General features: G+C 38.5%; 1 protein-coding gene across 5 annotated transcripts in view; it reads left to right on the top strand.

The window, feature by feature from the left end:
- Positions 1–22,419, top strand: part of LOC100646642 (triokinase/FMN cyclase) — a 106,500-nt gene that overhangs the window by 3,334 nt on the left and 80,747 nt on the right. For all 5 annotated transcript variants that reach the window (XM_048404754.1, XM_048404750.1, XM_048404752.1 and 2 more), the window contains 2 exons: positions 7,963–8,073; positions 9,131–9,219. In XM_048404754.1, coding sequence (XP_048260711.1) covers positions 7,963–8,073; positions 9,131–9,219 — 200 coding nt within the window. The remainder of the gene's footprint in view (positions 1–7,962; positions 8,074–9,130; positions 9,220–22,419) is intronic.

Here is a 22,419-nt window from a genome sequence, read left to right as displayed (position 1 = left end):
GGATGAGGGAAATTGACGTTACTGTTAATTGGTCAATTTCCATGTTGGTGGTTAGAGAAGGATGTTAGGCGTCCTTGGGGAAAGTTGCTAGTGAGAAGCGTCGTTCGTGGAAGGATAGATTTCTTTTATCTTCTCGTAGTTGGGGCACAGGCTATTTGTCTATTTGAAGGACTTTGTATAACTTTTTTTTTCTTAATTTATTTATTGAAATTCACAATTTGTTCAATTTGGACATTTGGTAGAATTTTTTAACAGTTATATTAACATGTTGGTGGCTACCCCCAGCGGGATACCATCCTCGTGTTTGCTAGGTTATCTCTTTTATGAGTTCTGCTGGGCTTCCTTTTTAGTCTTCTGTCCATGTTTATGGTTTTGTACGTTTCCGCAGCTAGCCGATTTGGGTGTGTTGCTATTCTTGATTTGTATTTCTCTGAGTATCTGCTAATTTCTTCCTTGACCGTTGGGATTTCCAGGTCCCTCCATATGTCATCGTTTCTGACGTACCAAGGTCCGTTTACTATTGTTCTAAGGATTTTAGCTTGTATTACCTCCATTTTGTTTATATGGCTCATTGCTGCTGTCCCCCATAGTGGTATATATATTTTTAATTTATTTTCTATGCTTAATTTGGATTTTCGGCTTGTTAGCCAATGTATTTATCTCCTTGTTTTCTGTATTTTTTCTACTATTGTTTTGATATGTAGTTTCCATGTGAGTTGTGTACCTAAGTGGAGTCCTAGGTATTTGACATGCTTTGTTTGTGTTCTATGCGTGCCGTTTAGTAGGATGTTTGGTGGTATCCTTTTTCGTAGCGTGAATGTAATGTGGTTGCATTTATTGGGGTTTGCTTTTATTTGCTTTTCTTGTAGCCAATTTTCTATTTTTGTGATATGTTCTTGTAGTATTTTGACTGCCGTCTCTGGGTTAGTATGCCTGACTCGTATAGCTGTGTCGTCCGCGAATGTCAGTACTGTGCTGTTGGTAGTTGTTGGTATCTTCGCCGTGTATAATGTGTATAGTATTGGGCCTAGGACGCTTCCTTGTGGTATCCCTGCCTTGATGTCTTTAACTTCAGAATGTGTGTCCTTGATTTTTATTACGAAGGTTCTGCTGCTTAGGTAGGATTTTATTAATTGGTGTATTTGCTCCGGGAATTGTTTCCTAATTGTTTGTAGTAGACTTTCAAGACTTTAATTTTACAAGTAGACAAGTAGACAACTAACAAGTAGACTTTAATTTTATCGAATGCTTTCTCTATGTCCATAAACAGGGCTGTGCAGTATTCTTTGTTTTCTAGTGCTACTATTATTTCGTTTATAAGCCTGTGCATATGCTCTATCGTGGAGTGTTTGTTTCTGAAACCAAATTGGTGTTCCGATATTAGTTTTTTAATCTCTATTATTGTTTTTATCCGGTAATACATTATTTTTTCCAGTATTTTGGAAAATACTGGAAGCAGTGATATTGGTCTGTAAGATGCAGTTTGGTGCGGGTCTTTGCCTGGTTTATGTAACATTTTGATCTGTGCTAATTTCCATGGTTTGGGGAAGTATTGAATTCTTAGAATTGCATTGAATATTATTGTCATTAGTCTTATTGCTTTTGGCGGAAGGTTTTTCAAGATTTTGCCATTGATTAGGTCGATTCCTGTTGCTTTGTTGTTTTTTATTTTATCAATTATGTTTCTAATTTCTTGTGCTGTTGTTTTAGGTATGGTGTATTCCTTGTCGGTTGTGGTAATAATGGTTTGTGCATCCTCCTCCGTATGACTTTTGAGGTTGCTGTTGTTGATAATGTGTGGTGTGAATGTGTTGCAGAGGTGATTGGAGAATTCTTCAGCTTGTTCTTCGTTGCTTCTTGCCCATGTTTTATCTGCTTTTCTGATTGCTGGGACGGGTATTATTGGCTTCTTTATTTTTTTCGTGGCTTTCCATAGTGAGTAGTTGGTGTTCTCGTGTGTAGAGAGTGTCCCCATGAACTTTGCAAATTCGTTGTTGTTGTGCTCCTTTATTTTGTTTTTTATTTCCTTTGCAAGTTTGTTTAGGTGTTTTTTGTTTTTTCGAGTTCTGTGTTTTTGCCATTTTACTTTCGCTTTTCTTTTTTCTCTAATTTTGTCGAGTATTTCTTGCAGAATTGTTATTGTTTGTCTGCTGGTTGATTCGGGTGTAGTGGCTGTCCTTGCTGCTTCTTGAATAGTTGCTGTCAATGTTGCTACTGCCTGTTCTATGTGTTCAGGAGTTTTCAACGCGATGTTGCAGTTTATTTTGCTTTCTATTATTTCTTTGAAAGTTTGCCATTTGGTGGTTTTATTGCATAGTGTTTCTGGTTTGCTATAAGGTATTGGTTTGTTGCTGTATTCAATTATTATGGGTGTATGATCGGAGCTGAGCTCGAGGTTGGGTGTTATTTTTAGTTTATTTGTGTTTAGTCCCCTTGTAACTGCAAAGTCCAGAAGATCTGGTTTTTTGTTCAGGTCAGTCGGCCAATATGTCGGTATTCCTGTGGATAATATATTGAGGTTATTATTTCTAATGTATTTTTCCAGTGTTCTGCCTCGAGGTGTAGTGTTTCTTGACCCCCATAGCGTGTGCTTTGAGTTGTAGTCTCCCGTTGCGATGTACTTGTTCCCTAGGTCCTGGGAGTATTCTTCCCACATTTGTGATGTTATTTTGTATCGTGGAGGCACATATACTGCTGACAACTGGAAGTAGTTGCTGCTAGTTTGTACTGTAACGGTGGTTGTTTGTAAATATTCCTTATTAACTTGGCTGTGTAGATAATGTTTGATATCGTTTCTGACTATCACTGCTGTCCCTCCGTGAGCTGTCCTTGAGGGGTGTTTGGTATCATATATGGTGTAGTATGGTATTTTCATGTAGCTTTTTGTAGTGAAGTTTGTTTCTGAGACAAGTAGTATGTCTATATTGTTATTGTATATGAATGTTTTAATTTCAAGGGCCCGTTGTTGTAGGCGGTTCGATTTCCAGGCTGCTATTTTTAGCGTGTCCGTTTTTATTTTTTGCTTAGCACGTTTGTAAGTAGTTGTAGCATGACTGTGATTTGTTGGGTTTGCTGTCTGAGTACTGCGTTTTGTTCGCTTATCATTCTGGTTAGCATTTCGGTGTTCTTTATGGATTGTTTGAGCAGTTCTTTGATTTCTTCAGTGTCGTTGTTACTATTGTTGTGGTATTGGTTGTCTGTGTGTGTCGATTGGCTGGTTACTTGCGCATAGCTTAAACCAGCAAAGGTGTTGGTGCTGATGTGTTTAGTGTTTATTGCGTGCTCTGTATTTGTGTTGTTTCGGGTTTTGTGCTGTCCTGTTGGACTTGTATGTTAGTGGTTGTCCTGTTTCGTAGGGGCGGGAACAGTTTGCGTTGTAATTGTTTCCTAGCTTCGCAACCTTTATAACTGGCTAGGTGTTTTCCGTTGCAGTTATAGCATCTAACCTCCTCTATTTTTCCCGTGGATGAGCAGTGTATCGTTAGATGATTTTTTGCGCATTTAACGCATGCCGGGGTTCTATTGCAATAGTTTTTTGTGTGGCCGTATTGCTGGCACCTTATGCATTGGGGATATCTTTTTTATTTCTAGGTGGCTCCACTTTTACTATTGTGTTTAGTAATTTTGTTATATCATATATGTCTTTGTTGTTGTTTCTAGGTTTTAGTTCGACTAGGAATAGCGGTAATGGTCGTTTGGTATCATACTTGTTTATGTTGTTTATTGACCTTACCTGGTGTCCGATTTTTGTTAGTTCTTCTCTTATTTTTTCGTTATTTGTTTTTGGGTGTAATCCCCTGATTACTGCTTTGTAGCTTTTGTCGGATTTGAGCTGGAGGTGTGATACGCTGCACTTTTATCCTTTAGTGATCTTGTCACTTTTCTGAATGTGTCTGGGGTGTTGGTTTTCACTTTCACCTGGTCTATTTGTATCTGTTTGATAACATGGTTATCTTTCCCTGCAGTGTTGTTTAGTAGTTCAATGAGGGGGTCAATTATTTTCGCATCTATGTATATTGGTGGTGGTTTAGTAATGCGATTTTTCGGACTTTCCGTTGGGTCCGTTGCTGTCTCTTCTGGCAGTGCGCTGAATGAATTATGCAGTTTGATATCCTGAAGCCATTGTTTTTTTTCCAGTGTTTCGGTTTTCCTTGCGCTTGCGAACGGGATTACCTTGCGTTTTTTGCTGGAAGTTGCCACCGTCCAGCTTTCTTCGTGGTGTGTTGGTTCATTGTCCTCGTCATCGGCTTGTGTTATTTCCATGTTATCGTCTTTTTTCTCTACATATGTAGAGTCTGTAGCTCTATTTATAAAATATGTGTCTCCTGAGTTGGTTATTTTCATTGGTGGAATCTGCATGATTCCACGTTTTGTCAATGGGCGTTTACTTTGCCGCTTTCTCTTCTCTCTTGCCGCACTTTCACTGGAGCACTGTTTCGCATGTCCGTTTATGTCGCCTGCACAGGCGGAACTGACTTTGTGTAACTGAAGCTTAATATTCGTAACGGGTCCTGGGCCAGCTAAACATATACTGTGAAGATGCGTTGACATCTGGCAATCATCTTACCCGAAGGACAAAGTCTGCGTGTGGCGAGCCACGGGACAGAAATCGTTGAAATGTTTACCGTCGTGCCCCGTCCCAAGTATTTCTTTTAAGGAGAGCTACAGAGTTACTTCATGCCTTTGTTAGACAAAACGTTCATCTTTTGACAGCGGCTACGTTCGGCGACTGGTTGTCGCCTCGAGCCCGAGCTCACTATCATAAATCTCAAATAAATACAGTCAGATCGAATGACAACAATTTCTTAATACGGCTATGGTGGAATCTAGATTACAGTACTAAGTACTGTTCTTTCATCTCCGACATATATATTTTTGTTCATTTCTGATTATGCTTTAATTGTCAAATTGACTCATGTAAAAAATGCTTTTGTGTGATTAAGATATTAAGAATATGAAGTTATCGGATCGCATAGTACCATCGTCGTTATATGTTGCCGAAATTATAACACTCGTCTACGCTTTCTATCCCGATCGGACCTTGTTTTAGTGGGCGCAGTATAGTAACCGAAATATTTTTTTGTTTTATTCACAAGTACTTTACATGGCTAATAATAAGTTTATTAACTTATTATAAATAAGTATAATCTATAAATAATAATATTATAAATCAGTAAATATTACTTATTAGAAATATCTAGTTGAATCTAGTGCTTATGTCTAACGGATAGTGTTTTCTTAGCCTGCGGATTTGGTCCGACTTATTAAGTAATTTAGTAATTAGGGGGTTTCAATATTTGTTGACTCTTTTGCTATATCTATTGCTATATTTTGTTATTTCTTCTTTGACTGTGGGTATCTTGAGGTCGCGATGTATTACTTCGTTGGTAACATACCAAGGTGCATTTATTAGGGATCCTAGCGTTTTCGATTGCAAGAGTTGAAGTATTTCAATGTTGGAATTACTTGCTGTTCCCCATAGTTGGATTCCGTAGGTCCAGACAGATTTTATTATGGTATTATGGAGAGTAATTTTGTTCTGCGTGCCTAGGTTGGAACGTCGGCCAATGAGCCAGTAGAATTTTTTAAGTTTAGCCTTGAGTTGCTTCGATTTGTCTATGATGTGTTGTTTCCATGTTAATCTCCTGTCCAGAGTCATGTTCAGGTATCTGACTGAATCCTTGTTAGGAATTGTTATATTGTTAACGGTCACTGAGGGTAAGTTTGTTTTCGCAGCGTGAAGGTTGCATGTGCGGATTTGTTTTCGTTAATTTTGAAGCCCCATTTATGAAACCACTTTTCCATAGAATTGAGATATCTCTGGAGAGTAAATGATACAATTATCGGCTTTGCGTGGGATGCTAATAGCGCTGTGTCGTCAGCAAATGTCGCTACAGTTATCTCTGTTAATATTGGTAAATCGGCAGTGTAGATGGAGAACAGCAGGGGCCCGAGGATACTACCTTGGGGTATGCCAGCTTCCATTGGAAATGTTGTGGTTGTGAGTAACCGAAATATGGCTATATCGAAATAACCATATCATAGGCAATCTCCATGTTCTCTATGCTTTTTTTAGGGAATCTAAAATCTGTATCCTTTTAATTTGCTTTTCGTTTTATTCCGCACTATGATAAAGGCAATCGGAAAAAAGCAAATGGAAGATAGTAGGGATGAGCAATATTTGAAAATCGTCTAAAACCTCAATAACACATATATATTATAACTTGTACTTTTCATTAAATTTCCATGAACTTATTGATGCTTTATAGCTTATATTCAGTAAACAATAATATTTCATTAGTATGTATAAGTAAAGATCGGTTTAATGAAATCCTGTTTATATAAATTTGTACAAAAATGATCCCAGGAACTAAAACATTTTCATTATTTCGTAGCAGAAAATATAAGTTGATTAAGTTTTTAGCTGCTGCAAAATAAAATTTGTCTTGTGCAAAAATCTAATTGCTGTCGTCGAGTCGTTAAATATTCTAAAATATAATGTGAAATATATATTTACATATAAGGTGAGTAACCCAAGATGGAAACTAAAATATTTTCGATACTGTCAATTATATCAAAAAATGTTTCAAACAAAAGTTGAATGATTCCGAGGAGGACAGTAATCGACGTAATTAGTACTTTTGTAGGTGAATGCGTAGAGAACATGATTGCTGTTTTTTTTTTAAAGGAATCATATTCCTTTATAGATTAAACAACGCATAATTCCATTTAAGAAAACAAATTTGAGTTTCAAAGGTCTTCTACACGCCCAACTATAAAAATGCTATTCACATCGGTTAATGTCCATCTAATAGAAGCTATTCAACTTTTGTTTGAAACATTTCTTGGCATAATTAACAGTATCTTTTTGCATTTTTTGTATACATTGGTTAACGCAACTCTTTGTTCCACACAAGAAACTACTAAAGTTGGTTATGTTAAAAAAGTAATTGGGTCAGGAAATATTTTAATAAATTGTGCTTTTAAAACAAAGTAACAAAGATAATGAATGCCTTCTGAGCTAGCTTTTTGGCATGATTACAAACTTAATAGTTTCCTATGTGGAATAACGAGTTGTACCGATCAACGCATAAAGAAATGTGATTCTATTTAAAAGAAACATAGCGGATCTTCACATGTCTTTCAAGTGTCTACCTGCAGAAAAAATGAAATCCCGATGTAGATAAGCGACTTTTGTCCGCGCGATATTATTGTCATCATATGTTTATCTTCATTGTTCTTAACTGACAAAATGAAGAAAGACATATATGATTGCAGCGATATCGTACGGACAAAAATCACTCATCTGGATCGGATCTAATAACACCGAATCGTGGCTATCTAACTTTTGCTAGGAAGATTATTTTTATAGAAAACGTAATCTTGCAATATTTTGAAATCGTGAAGCTAGATGCTTCGTTCTATTTAAAAACGGAAAATAATTTTCTATTCCTTCATTAATATCCCGTTATTTACTTCCTATTTGATTGTTAAATATGAACATATTACAAATTATGTGAATGCAATAAACAATAGAACTTTAATATCGCTTAAGTTGCGACCTATGGTTCCTGTTGCAAAATGGATTCTCGCGATGACTAAGATGCGACGCAAAAAATTTGTTTTTTCGATTTTGATTTTCAACCTTTAAAAATAATTTCGTATAGACTCTTTTAGTTAAATTTTCATCGAATCAAATGTGTAGAATTATGCTGTGATCATTTTTATCAACAATATCTTTAAACTCTGTACACTGTACATGTGTAGATATAGTATATCCGGTATAAATGCTAACCACTACTATTTTTCTAACTATTAAAAATATGAAGGCTTCTATTTTTCATTATATATATGTAGATGCAATATATATGTACATATGTACATATAATATAATTTTAAATGAATATATAATAGTATAAGTAAAATTAAACAATATAAAATTAGTTCCAAATATTTTTTTAGGTTATGTTGGAAATGGTATGTTAGCTGCAGCTGTAGCAGGCTCAATATACGCAGCACCACCATCAAAACATATCTCTTATGCCATCGACCGTGTTTCTCAATATAATAATAGTAAGTTGTAAGATTTATAATTTCGTTGGATTTTGACAGAACCAAAATGAATAGTTTTTTAAACGATTTTTACGAAACTTACCTTCACAATATATTATTAGATATAATAGACTATTTTTACTTGATTTCTGATATGATTGGTGGAAATGCTAGAATGAGATCGTAAAATAAAAAATGGTGCCAATTTAGTCTGTATTTGCAGTAGTGTAACAATGTATCATAGATGTGGAACACCCAGGATACAAGTAAAGAATGAATTAATATAACTCTTCTACTTCCCAGAAAAATTTTTTTAGATATATTGTAGAGAAACATCTGGTTTTTAAATCACATCGTACTTCTCTGACGTGACTCTTAAATTACGTGTACGATTTTTGAAACACGTGAACCTCTACTCATTGGAGTTTGGTGGATTTTACCATTCCACTATGTCACCTCTGTTCTCTTACAATTTTTCTTTTTCCTTATTTCATATGTAATTACTAGAGAGGGGACACTGGAAATTTCGAAATACCTCGTATTGTGACGATACATATAAATTTATTTTTACCTAACTGATAATAATTCAATTGCACCTCTGCTTAGATTTTAATTGGTACCATTTCATCATGTTAGATCATTTGATTATCTGAAAAAAATTTGTCAAGATTATAGTTCTTGATGAATTAGGTACCTCTAGCAAAAAGGTAAGGAAATAATAATTTCTGGTTTTATTTCGAAAATTTTAATCTCAATTTCGGAAATTTCACAAAATGTCCGATTTAGTTCTGCGAAGTTAAACAATAGATTTTGTACCATCTTTATTATCTATACAGTGTGTCCAGTAACAAATAATAAAAAATTTCATGCTGTTTTCGTAAGCTTTGAAATATAAAAAAGTATTTGATAGTTTAACTAAAAGTTTAGGCGTTAGGCCATTTCCTTGATTTCAATTCAAAAAATTTAGCATATATGATCAGAAGTGTATTATTAATATTGTTATCATAAATCTTAAATGGTGTTATATAATGTAACGCATTAAATTATAAAATGTTTTATGTGTATAATATGTTTCCAGCTGGTATTTTGATGGTCGTTCCAAATTATACTGGAGATTGCCTTAATTTTGGAATAGCAATTGAAAAAGCGAGACAAAAGGGTCTGAAGGTAAGAAAATGAATTTATAAACTGAATTTTTTGATTAATTTTAGCTTCTATACTTTATATGGATAGGATTAATACATCAACGTTTATGTACGTATGTAACATATCGTCGGTTTTTATGGTGCATTTATGGCGAGGTTTCTTATGTGTATCCAACGCGCGCGTTGAGTCAGAAACAGTTTAAAACTCGAATCACGTAAGTGACACTGTCTCGTTGCGAGGTCACTGATTTTTACCGTTACAATAGAGAAGCATTCTCTCGTTTTTGCTGTGATATTATGTGATTCGAGCTTATGCAGGGTTTCCAGACGATACCCTTAATTTGACGGTAATGTAAGGTCACATTAGGTCACTCTAATATAAGGTCGCTCTACAGCTACGTCGTATGTGTTATATAACATGAATTTCGTCTTACGTCTCCACGCGTTGTGTCTATAATACTGTTCCTGCATCTCCATTTGTTTATAGTATGAGTCACGATGTCACTAGTTCAGCAACTATACTATATCCCCCACTATCAGAGGATTTTTATTCTCTCAATCTAGTAATGCTGGGTTTTTGATCGCTCTTAATGCAGCGTGTGCGTTGAACGCATATAGAAAATCCGACCTTTAGATTTGCTTTAGACGAACAGAGCAACCAATCGATCTCCCCCATTTTAGTAAAATAAAAAATAAGAGTGTAACCGAATATTCCTTTTCTGTTCGATGAACGTTCGCCGAAACATTCAAATATCCGAATGCTCTAACAAAGGAATTTTCATACCTAGTTCTCACGGATTTAAATGAAATTTGATGTGTATATAAAATACAACAGATGGTCAATCAATTTTGAGAAAAATGTATTTACAATTCGAAAAAAATCTTTAGACATAGTCCATACGTTCAACATCATACCTTAAAATGGGATAATGGAGGCCTTTGAATTCTTCGAGGTGCCTCCTCACCTTATTCGTGTTATCCGACCCTACCTGAGCGACAGGTGGGTCGGTACACCGGCAACGATGAAGAGGGCCGGCGATCCGTCGAGCACGGTGTTCCGCAGAGTTCTGTGGATCATCAGCTACGACGCGATGCTTCGCTGTCTCATGCCACCGGACGCAGGCATGGCGTCTAACGCTGGCGATATGTTGTTCCTGGCCGGAGGACGTTGGTGGCACGAGACACTGCATCACAACAAGTTTATCGTCGCTTGCGCGATGCGTGCCATACGCAGGCTGGGTATGAGGGTGTTCGCAGCTAAGTCGGAGGCTATCTGGTTTTATGACTGGCGGCCTAGGGGACTCTTCTGCCCGACCTGTGTTCGAATATAAACTGGGAGGACATCGAGGTGGGGCTTCAGATGAAATACCCGAGCCTCACCTCACGCACTTCAGGCTCTTGGTCCCCAAAAAGACGGCGGCAGCCAACTCCTTATGTGGTTTGTTGCCAAATATCGGTGGGGCGGGGGTCGGAGTGTGCCAACTATATGTGAGAGTTGTCCGTTCCCGGGTACTGTACGACGCTCCGGTGTGGGTAGAAAATCTAATGGCGAGTCGTCGCAGTCTGCTTTTGCTGAGGAGACTATATAGGACGACCGTCATCAGGATCATAAGGGGATACCGGACGGTACCTTACGCGTCGGCGTCTCCACCGTTCCAGCTCCAGACTTTGATGCTCTGACACGGCTGAGCACACGCTGGAGTTTTGTCCAGTGTGGGAGGCCTTCGCCGTGTTCTGCGACAAACGATTAGCGAAAGTTTGGATCTCTCGGTAGTGGTGGAAGGTGATGCTGAGGGGGCAACAGGAGTTCCTCACAGTCCGCTCCTATTGCGAAAAAGTAATGCTCGCAAAGGAGCGGGCAGAGTGGGAGAGGGTGAGAACATCCCACCATTGTAGGGCCGAAGAGCGGCCCTGCGCCGCCCTAGGTAGTCATAGGGACCGACATGCCGAGGAGGATCTCCTAGGATCTCCTCAGACTTGCACGACGACCTAGGGGATAGCGTTGAAAGTGGTGGCCTCTCTGAATGCCCAAACTAGACCTGAGGAACGGCTCCTTTATAATGGGAGAGGACGCAGGAAATCTTTTTTGTGAAACTGTTCATTAGTAATAAATAAAAAATAATTGATAACAAAACATGCATAAAATAATTCAATGAATTATTTTATTATTATTATTCATAAATAATTATTAAGAAAAGAAGTTCTCACAACTGGATTTGGTCCGGGTATAAGAAATTAGAAGGTCTATAAGCCTACCATTTTTTAAATAATATCTATTATTTTATTGAATTTCAAAATTGAATTACATCATTACATATTTTATATTTATAGTCTTCATAGTTAAAACCGTTCTTGTAGACTAGTTTCATATTTTGGAGACTTGATATTTATCTTGGGTTATTTTTCATTTTCTTTTTCGCCAACATTTCATTTTTGTCTTTATTTTTAGATGGGTTTGACGATAAGAATGACGCTTTTCTTGCATGACTCTTTTTTTTTATTTATTAGAATATCTACAATCAATTCTCGTTGAGAATTTTCAGTAACTTCATTTGGCGTGATACAATGACATGGCTTATAATAGTTTTATATTGTTGGTTCTAGTAGGATCTAAGGATTTAATCTAAACGGTATTTTCTTTTTAGTCTGCGGATCTGGTCCGTCGTGTCTAGTAGTTGGGTGACTAATGGGTTGTGATGGTTGCTGACTCTTGCGTTATATCTGCTTCTGGATTTGTGTATTTCATCTTTGACTGTAGGTATCTTGAGGTTGCGGTGGATTGCTTCGTTTGTAACATACATTAGGGATCTTAGCGTTTTCGATTGGAAGCGTTGGAGTATTTCAATGTTGAAATTAGTTGCTGTTCCCCATAGTTGGATTCCGTAGGTCCAGACATGTTTTATTACGTTCTTATAGAGCGTAATTTTGTTCTGCGTGCTTAGGTTGGAGCGACGGCCAATGAGCCAATAAAATTTTTTGAATTTGTCCCTGAGTTGTTTAGATTTGTCTACGATATGTTGTTTCCAAGTTAATCTCCTGTCCAGAGTCAAGCCGAGGTATCTGACTGTGTCCCTGTTAGGAGCTGTTATATTGTTAATGGAGACCTGTGGGCAGGTTTGTTTTCGCAGCGTGGATTTTTTTTCATTAATTTTGAAGCCCCATTTATGGAACCACTTTTCCATTGAGTCGAGACCTCGCTGGAGAGTAGATGATGCAATTATCGGGTTGACGTGGGACGCTAATAGCGCTGTGTCGTCGGCAAATGTTGTTATGGTTATTTCTGTCGATATTGGTAAATCGGCAGTGTAGATGGAGAACAGAAGGGGTCCGAGGACACTGCCTTGGGGTATGCCCGCTTCTATTGGGAAAGTTGTGGTAATTGACGTTATAGTCTCCTCTAGCTATGAATCTATTGCCTAGGGCGTCAAAGAGGCTGTCGAAGTTCTCTTTAGTAATCGAGTGTCTGGGAGGGCAGTATACTGCTGAGGTGGTACCATGGCGGTCTTCTATTGCTACGTTTGTGACTTGAAGGTAGTCTTTCTGGAATGATGGCAGCTAGTAGTGCTTAATGCTGGATTTGATGATGATTCCGGTGCTGCCGTGTGCCTTTCCACTGGGGTGTTGGGTGTGGTAGAAGTTGTAGCCGTGTATTTTGAGGTAGTTTTTGTCGGTGAAGTGGGTTTCAGATATGAGCATTACGTCGATTTGCTGTTGTTTTAAGAATAGTTCTAGTTCAAATTTGTGTTGAGCTAGACCGTTGGCGTTCCACAGAGCTATTCGCATTGGTTTTATTTTGCTTCTGTGCGTTTGAATTTGTCCATGAGGAGTGTGAGTAGTGACAGCAAGTTGTTAATTTGCTCAGTTTGCTTCTCGATAAGTTTTTCGAGTCTGGTGAAGTTGTCTGTGTTTTGTGGGGCGGGAACACTATTTTCTGAGCGTTCACTGTGGGTTTTCGAGTTATTTATGTTTCCTCGTGTTGCCTGCGCATAGGATATTGATGGTGTGGTGAGTTTTTGGGGTTTTGGTTCTTGTATGGTAATCTCCTTGGGTCTCAGTTTTGGGTACTTAATATTATGTAGTGTTTTATAGGCTGAGCATCCTTTGTAGTTCGCAGGATGCTCTCCTTGAGGGTTTCTGGGGATTTAGTGCATTGGTCAGTGGGGTGACTACCTGCACATTTTACGTACCGGAAATTATGGTTGCAGTATTTCTGCGTGTGGCCGTACCTTTGGCATCTTTTGCATTGTACTATCTCTTTCTTTGCAAGAGGTGGTTCGAACTTAACTATGGAGTTCATCAGCCGGTTGACGTTGTAGATTTCTTTGTTATTTTCTTTTTGTTTTATATCTATGAAAAATCGTGATAGTGGATTTTTTGAGATTCTATGTTTAATGTTGCTGATGTTGGTTACCTCATGGCCATGTTTTTGAAGTTCGAACTTTAGTTCGTCTAGGTCGACTGAGTGGTGGATATTACGTAGCACCACTCGAAATGGTCTTTCTTGCTTGAGTTGGTATGTGTGGAAGTTGGCATTCAGGTTTTTTAACAACTTCGTTAATTTCCTGTATGCGTCAGGGTTGGTCGGCAGGACTTTTACGCTGTTGTTGCTGATTTTCAATTTATATTCGTCCTTGCCGATTTCTTTTTGGATTGTCTTTGTCATTGATTGAATGTCAATGATATCATCGATGAAAATTGGCGGTGGAGAGGTTTTTTTTTGTGTAGGTTGTGTATTTACCTCTGTGGTTGTATCCATAGTGACTTCAGCCTCCAGTATCGCGAACCTGTTGTGGGTGGTCACTTGTCTGGCTGGCGGGTTGGTTTGCCTTTTGCTCACATTGGTCCTGCTAGCTTCGAGTTTGCGTTTTTTCGTAAGAGGGTCGTTTGCAAAGAGGGGTGTATTGCCCCTTTTCCACGGGGGAGGAGGAGCGGCGTTGTTGTAACTAAGCTCCATAGGGCCCGTTTGGGGTGATTGGGCCATTTTCGATCTAGTTAATTCAATATGAAATAACTAGTCGAGAGGCTGAGCGAACACTTGGCTAGGTTTGTTGGATTGCTTTCGATAGATGGGCGTCACGTGTTGTTTTACCACCAGCAAACCGACTTGCATGACTTATCAAATAACTTATATACTATTCCAAGCCTAAGGTTTGTGAGAGGTATATTTGTATATCTATAATCTTATTTGTAATTATTCGGTATTTACTGTTTAGTGTACTGTCAATTGAAGCTCCAGAAACACTTGTTCTCTTTAAGTCTCTTTTCTTCGTATTTATTTTCTAATTAAGCGCAAAACCTATATGAGGAGCTTTTTCGTATACTATTGTTTTTAAGTTGAGACCTCAGTCAATGTGATATATGATCAGAATAATGTTGTTACATGTAATGATTCCGTCTGTGTCTAAACAGAAGAATATTACGGGCGATGTGTATCCTACTTTTTTTACCTTTTCGAAGTATTGTGGTTGTGGGTAATGTTACGTCACGTGAAAAGGTCCGCGCGACGTCCTTTATTATCTGACCGTCCAGGTCCAAGCACCGTTAGAGAAACCCTCAATAAACCTAAGGCCCCACCATAAACCGAGCCTCATTAGCTTACAGGAACTTTGAATCCTGCAAGTATTGTTGGTTTATAACCGGTACTTAAAAAAGTCCTTAGGTCTATTGTACGTTCTTAAAAATTACGAAGAAAGCTGGTAGCAGGAAAAAATTGGTAATTATATGATAGAGAAAACCAGGCATTTATATAATAGAAATGTCTGGATTTTCCCACGAGTCATGCCGGTAGGATGCTTACATCTCCCATCTTCAATCGTTAACGTCTTAGCCAATGGGTAACGCGGATCCTTGTCCTCATGTTCATAACGAAAACTATGAACAACGAATCAGCTTCCTTCGTTCAAAAACCACCCATATACCGAGCTTTCCTCCGTAAGTCCACACGGGCAGTCAGGTAAGGGAGTTCCAGTGCCAGTTGTGTGCCAGTCAGTTCAAGTCACTCAGTCAAGTCGGACGGTCGAAGTCAAGCAGTCGAAATGACACAGTCGAAGTCACACAAGGGAAGTTCAATACAGTTCCAGTTCAGTTCCAGTTCAGTCCCAGTCAGTTCAAGTCACTCAGTCAAGTCAGACGGTCGACGTCAAGCAGTTCAAGTCACGATTCGAAGTCAGACGATCGAAGTCAAGCAATCCAAGTCAAGCAGTCGAAGTCTAGTCATTCGATCATTCGGTTGATTCTGTTGATTCGATTCAGTCAAAGTCGGATCTGACCAATCGCTACATCTATCACAACACAAGGGCCTTCATCTATCAGATTGGTAGTCAGAATCTGAGCAAGATCAAGGCAATCCTCATACTCAGCGACGTTACTAAAGTATGTGATTATACTAAGTTGTCGGAAAATATATAAGTTATAACACTGCCAATCACGGAGTTATATCATTTCAACCACTCCTATTGTCTTAACGGAAATCAGGGGATCGATCTACTCGCGGCGTCGATTATTATAATCGTAACGGGAATCTACGACTCCCGTTGACGTGTTTATTCGCGATTGCGTCTCCCTTTGATTGGTCGAATTTACAGGTAAAATAATCCTACTATTAGTCTATTATGTTGATTTTTTGTTGTTCTGGTAAAATGATTTTTATATAGATCTATTAAATGTTATTTGATTTGTTCTGTAATTGTACAAAATGCCAAATATTGTTAGTCTTCGCATTACTCCCTTATTAATAGTAGGTAGCCGTCTTATTAATAGCAGGTAGCGGAATATTTTGCAGTTATTATTTGGGTGCTTGAAATAAAATAATCTTAATAGGCTTTTGAATGTTTGTTCAGCTTTCTTTAATTGTGTGTCGATATGTATATATTATTTTTGAGTCGTGTGTAGCTTCTTCAATTTCGAAATATTTTCATTGCCTTTTTACGTCAAGGTGAGCTATTTTAAACGCGTCTGCTGGCGTGTGCATATAACACGCATGCGTTACATTGGTAGAGCGCCTGCGCCTTGATGACCGAACGTTTTCCACTAAAGTTGAAGCTGCCTTTTCTGCCTATTTTTCTTCTTTTTTTTTTTATATGTGGGGAAATCCTCATGAACACTCCGCCGCTTCCCAGAAGGGTCCTCAGGCTAGCTAAACATATACTGTGGAGATGCGTTGACATCTGGCAATCATATTACCCGAAGGAAAGAGTTTGCGCGTGGCGAGCCACGGGACAGAAACCGTTGGAATGTTTACTGTCGCGTGCCGCCATAACTGTCTCTTTTAAGGAGAGCTATAGAATTACTCCATGCCTTTGTTAGATAAAACGTTCATCTCTTGACCGCGGCTACGTTCGGCGACTGGTTGTCACTTCGAGCCCAAGCTCACTATCGTCAGTTCCGCCTGTGCAGGCGACCTAAACGGACGTGTGAAACAGTGCCCCAGTGAAAGTGCGGCAAGAGAGAAGAGAAAGCGGCAAAGTAAACGCCCATTGACAAAACGTGGAATCATGCAGATTTCATCAATAAAAATAACTAATACAAGAGAAACATACTTTATAAATAGAGCTACAGACTCTACATATGCAGAAAAAAAGACGACAACATGGAAATCTCACAAGCCAATGACGGGAACAACGAACCAACACACCACGAAGAAAGCTAGACGGTGGCAACCTCCAGCAAAAAACGCAAAGTAACCCCATTCGCAAGCGGGAGGAAAACCGAAACACTAGAAAAAAAAAACAATGGCTGTAGGATATCAAACTGCATAATTCATTTAACGTACTGCCAGAAGAGACAGCAACGGACCCAACGGAAAGTCCGACAAACCGCATTCCTAAATCACCACCAATATACATATATGCGAAAATAATAGACCCCCTCATTGAACTGCTAAATAACACGGCAGGGAAAGAAAACTACACCATTAAACAAACTAAAATAGATCAGGTGAAAGTGCAAACCAACACCCCAGACACATTCAGAAAAGTGACAAGGTCACTAAAGGATAAAAATGCAGGGTATCACACTTACCATCTCAAATCCGGCAGAAGTTACAAAGTAGTAATCAGGGGATTACACCCAAAAACAAACACCGACGACATAAGCGAAGAAATAGCAAAAATCGGACACCAGGTAAGGTCAATAAACAACATAAACAAGTATGATACCAAACAACCATTACCGCTATTTCTAATTGAGCTAGAACCTAAAACCAATAACAAAGACATATATGATATAACAAAATTACTAAACACAATAGTGTAGTATCGCGGACAAAAGGCCTAAGATATCGGTCGAATCGTAAACCATGTCGCGAGAGCCGCGGCATCGTCGGGTACATCAATGTGTCGTCGGTCCTTTCAAGTGAACAGTTTCGTGGAAAAGGCCTGCGTGACCCTGGCCACGGGCGTTTTCGAGACACGTGCGCGATAGGGCGGGAAAAGACAAAGAGATGCTAAAGGCAGTGTTAGTTGAGACGTCGGCGAGAACGAATGCAAAAGGCGTACAGTATGAGTTGAGAAGCGAGAGCGTGCGAGTGCAGATACCGAAGACGAGAGTTATAGAGTTGCGAGAGTGATTTGGGCGGAATAAGACTTTTGTGTTTTCGTTCAAGTTGAACATTTATCGTTCTCTGTCCAATTAATCTCTGTTATTTTCATTTATCTTAATAAATAGTATTAGGAGAAATTTACAAATCTAAATTATCCTAATCCTATCCTTTTTCCGATACTACAATAGTAAAAGTGGAGCCACCTAAACATAAAAAAGATATCCCACAATGCATAAGGTGCCAGCAATACGGCCACACAAAAAACTATTGCAATAGAACCCCGGCATGCATTAAATACGTAAAAAATCATCTAACGATACACTGCCCATCCACGGAAAAAATAGAGGAGGTTAGATGCTATAACTGCAACGGAAAACACCCAGCCAGTTATAAAGGTTGCGAAGCTAGGAACAAATTCCAACGCAAACTGTTCCCACCCCTACGAAACAGGACATACACTAACATACAAGTCTAACAGGACAGCACAAAACGCGAAACAGCACAAATACAGAGCACGCAATAAACACTAAACACATCAGCACCAACACCTTTGCTAAGCTGCGCGCAAGTAACCAGCCAATCGACACACACAGACAACCAATACCACAACAATAGTAACAACGACACTGCAGAAATCAAAGAACTGCTCAAACAATCCATCAAGAACACCGAAATGCTAACCAGAATGATAAGCGAACAAAACGCAGTACTCAGACAGCAAACCCAACAAATCACAGACATGCTACAACTACTTACAAACGTGCTAAGCAAAAAATAAAAACGGGCACGCTAAAAATAGCAGCCTGGAACTCAAACGGCCTACAACAACGGGCCCTTGAAATTAAAACATTCATATACAATAACAATATAGATATACTACTTGTCTCAGAAACACACTTCACTACAAAAAGCTACATGAAAATACCATACTACACCATATATGATACCAAACACCCCTCAAGGACAGCTCACGGAGGGACAGCAGTGATAGTCAGAAACGATATCAAACATTATCTACACAGCCAAGTTAATAAGGAATATTTACAAACAACCACCGTTACAGTACAAACTAGCAACAACTAGGAAGGGAGGGACCTGGAAATTCTAACGGCCAAGGAAGCAATCAGCAGCAACGTGAAAAGATACGAGGCAAGAATAGCAACACACCCAAACCGGCTAGCAGCGGAAACGTTCAAAACCATTAACATGGATACAAGGCTAAAAGGGAAGCACTCACCAGACCTCACAAAGGATATGACCTAGCAAACGCGAGGATGGTACCCCGCTGGGGGTAGCCACCTATATCTTAATATAACTGCTAAAAAATTCTACCAAATGTCCAAATTGGACAAGTTGTGAATACAAATAATAAATAAAAAAAAACTATCATAAATCTCGAACATATACAGTCGGATTGAACGACGATAATTGCTTAATTATGGCTATGGTAGAATCTAGATTACAGTATTAAGGAGTTTAGTTCCCAAAGTTCCAAAGGGAAGGCTCTGGAGTCCTTCCATTTCCGACATATATATTGTTAAATATACTCAAGTGTTTCTTCCTATCACTATCACGACCTATCACCTCAAGTGCACAGCGGTCTTCAAATCGGACGATATATGGGTAGTAGCTTACCTCAGATAAGTCATAGAGAAGAAAACTATGACATTCAAAGATGTAAACTAATCTGCACGATGTTTTATAAGAAAACTCGTAGATTAAGCATTAAACCTGATTATTTATTGAAATCCATAACGACATATCGAATATTAGTGTTTCCTTTAATCCTTTATAAATTCTCTAATCCTTAATAAGTAATTAATAAATAAAAGTACGTATTAACAATATTTATACACAGTTCTCACACGCACCGCGATTGTTCCGGTCGTGGGTGTTCACAGAAAAAGTACATACGCCCGCGAGTGTCCAATCTGTTTACAAAAAGATCGTAACGAAAATAACAATGGTAGGTCGGTCTGATCTGTGTAGTGTATTTTTCGTCATATCTAATTTGTAACTTTGATTGAGGTTGCCTTTTAGAATTTCGAATTTGGAGAAGTATTTCGGCTTGACAATAATGAAGAATGACCTAATCTTTGATAGTTCCAGCATTGGACTGTTTTGCTGAGTCATATTCTTTTCCATTTTACCTATTGGTACAATATGTGCTTTATTTTTATTTATTACTGTTACCGTGTGATGTGAGATGTGTCGTGAATATGGGTAGTGTTATGTCGACTTCTTTGGAATGTTTCTTTGTTGTGTAGCCCGATCAATTTTGTTTTGTTATCAATGTTTTCTTCTAAATATTGTATTAAAAGTATTTGATCATGTTTGTATTTTGAAATATATGTGTAGTAGTCTAAATTAGCTTGTTTCAATAAATTGGTTAGTTGTTAGTGCCCGTAGTTGACCGAATATTGTGATTGTACGGGTTTTGTTGGACTTTGTACAGGGTGTGACGAACAAAAATGCTATAAAATTAAGTGTTTAGCTCGAAGGATCATCACTACTGCGTGGAATGTTATTAAATATAGGTTTGGGATTGATATTCAATAGATTCACTCAGATTGAATATTACTTTTATATTTCACCATCTCGTACGAAACGTCTGAACACACCGGATACACTTAGGTAATTAACACGTGGTCGACTTCTAAGACAAAAGAGCGTCGTTAGAAGTCGTACCAACTTAGCTTATAGGAACTAGAGATCATACCAACTTAGCATTTCTCAACACTCCCCTTTGATCGCTAGTTTCTACAAGTTTTGGTAAAATATTGACAAGTTTCTCCATAGCTTTGGAAAAATATTGAGTCTGAACTCTATTTAAACCTTTGGTGAGAATGACGGTAACATTCTCAGAACTGGATATATAGGTATGATCTAATATCCCTTTCGACACGCAGTTCTTAACATAAAAATGACGCACTTGGACATGCTTAGAACTCTCAGCAACTACTTCATCTTTGAACCATGAAATACCTCCAATGTTATCACAAAAAATTTTGTGATATCCACACGGTCTCCCTTACTGCTTCCTGCATCGTTACAAACTCTGCTTCGCATGTCGATTGAGATATAATTGGCTGTTTTTTCGACAACCAAGGTGTTGCCTCACCAGCGAGTATGAAGACACACCCACTCCTAGATTTCCTATCTATTGCGCAGCCCGCGAAGTCTGAATCACAAAATACCTTCAAAGGTTGTACCCTCTTTTGATACTCTAGCTTAAGGTCTTTGGTTTTTAACAAGTACTTAAAAATCCACTTCACTGCTTTCCAATCGCACACGCGACATCAGGACGGCTTACAGTGGCGACATACATTATATGCCCCACAGCCTGTTCGTACAACTTATTATCGAAAGGTTCGTTATTTGCAATGTTAAGCTCCGCACTCCTTGGCTAACGGTGTTGACACTCCAGCCTCATGAGTAATGTCAAACAGATCTAGCATTTGACTTATCTGTACAGATTGATCAAACACAACAGTGGTACTGTTTGACTTACTCAAGTGGATGGATAGAAATTGAGTATCGGTACCCAACATCCTCACATTTAATCTCTCCTTAATCCTAGTTTTAAACACATTAATCATAGCTTCCGTTCCAAACGCAAGAATGTCATCCACATACACAGCTACAATCAGATATTTGGATGCATTCACATACACACATGGATCACTCATACATGGGTTCAGACTCAAAACCTCTCAAAATACCGTTAATGTATTTAAACCACGTTCTCCCGGTTTGCTTCAGTCCATACAGGCTCTTTTTAAGTTTGCACACATATTGAGTCCTATCTTTTCCTGGAACCTTAAAGAATTCGGGTTGCTTCATATATATATCTTCATCCAAAGGACTGTTGAGGAATGCACACTCCACATCGATATGTTCGTAACTCCACTCATTCTCCGCATACAGAGCAAGCAAAATTCTTAGTGTTCTACTCTTTACAATTGGACTAAAGATTTCCGAATAATCTACTTCGGGTCTTTGCCAAAATCCCCGAGCTACGAGTCTAGCCTTATATCTATCAGGGTCCCTTTTTATGACAAGTACCATCTTGCAGTCAATCACATTTTTGTCCGAAGGTCTTTGTACTATGACCCACACATCTTTATTCACTAAATTTTCTAATTCCTTCACTATTGCATCGGTCCACTCTTTAACATCTGGCCCCTTCAGGACATCGTACACATTCACAGACACACATAAACCTTTTTACAAACTGTCGCAACGTGAGCACAACTGTTACATGTCTTTGGCTTGTGCAATTTCGCTGATCTCCTAGGTACACTCATAACCTCTTCCTGATCATTGTCGTTAGTTATTGTGTTTGTAAAGTAATCACTTTCCCCTTGATCGTTTTCACCATCACTTTGAGTTTCTACATCAACTGGATCAACTCCCCTCTGAAGTTCGAAATCTTCAACGTCCCATATCCATTCGGAGAGTCTCCTTTTGATGTTACTCGTGTCCACTTTTATATTCTTGCAGAGAAACACATTTTCCTCGAACCTGACATGACAAGAAATTATTACCTTCTTGGTCTTCGGTAGGTAGATTCTATAACCTTTGACTTGTCTGTCGTAACCTGCAAATATCCCTTCTTCTGCCCTGCTATCAAATTTTCCTTCGCCTTGGCTTCTCAGGTACCAGACCTTGCATCCAAATACC

Source organism: Bombus terrestris, chromosome 3, assembly GCF_910591885.1.
Source record: "Bombus terrestris chromosome 3, iyBomTerr1.2, whole genome shotgun sequence".
Classification (NCBI taxonomy): domain Eukaryota; kingdom Metazoa; phylum Arthropoda; class Insecta; order Hymenoptera; family Apidae; genus Bombus; species Bombus terrestris.
The sequence above is the reverse complement of the archived record's forward strand: the minus strand, read 5'-3'. Positions and strand labels throughout refer to the sequence as shown.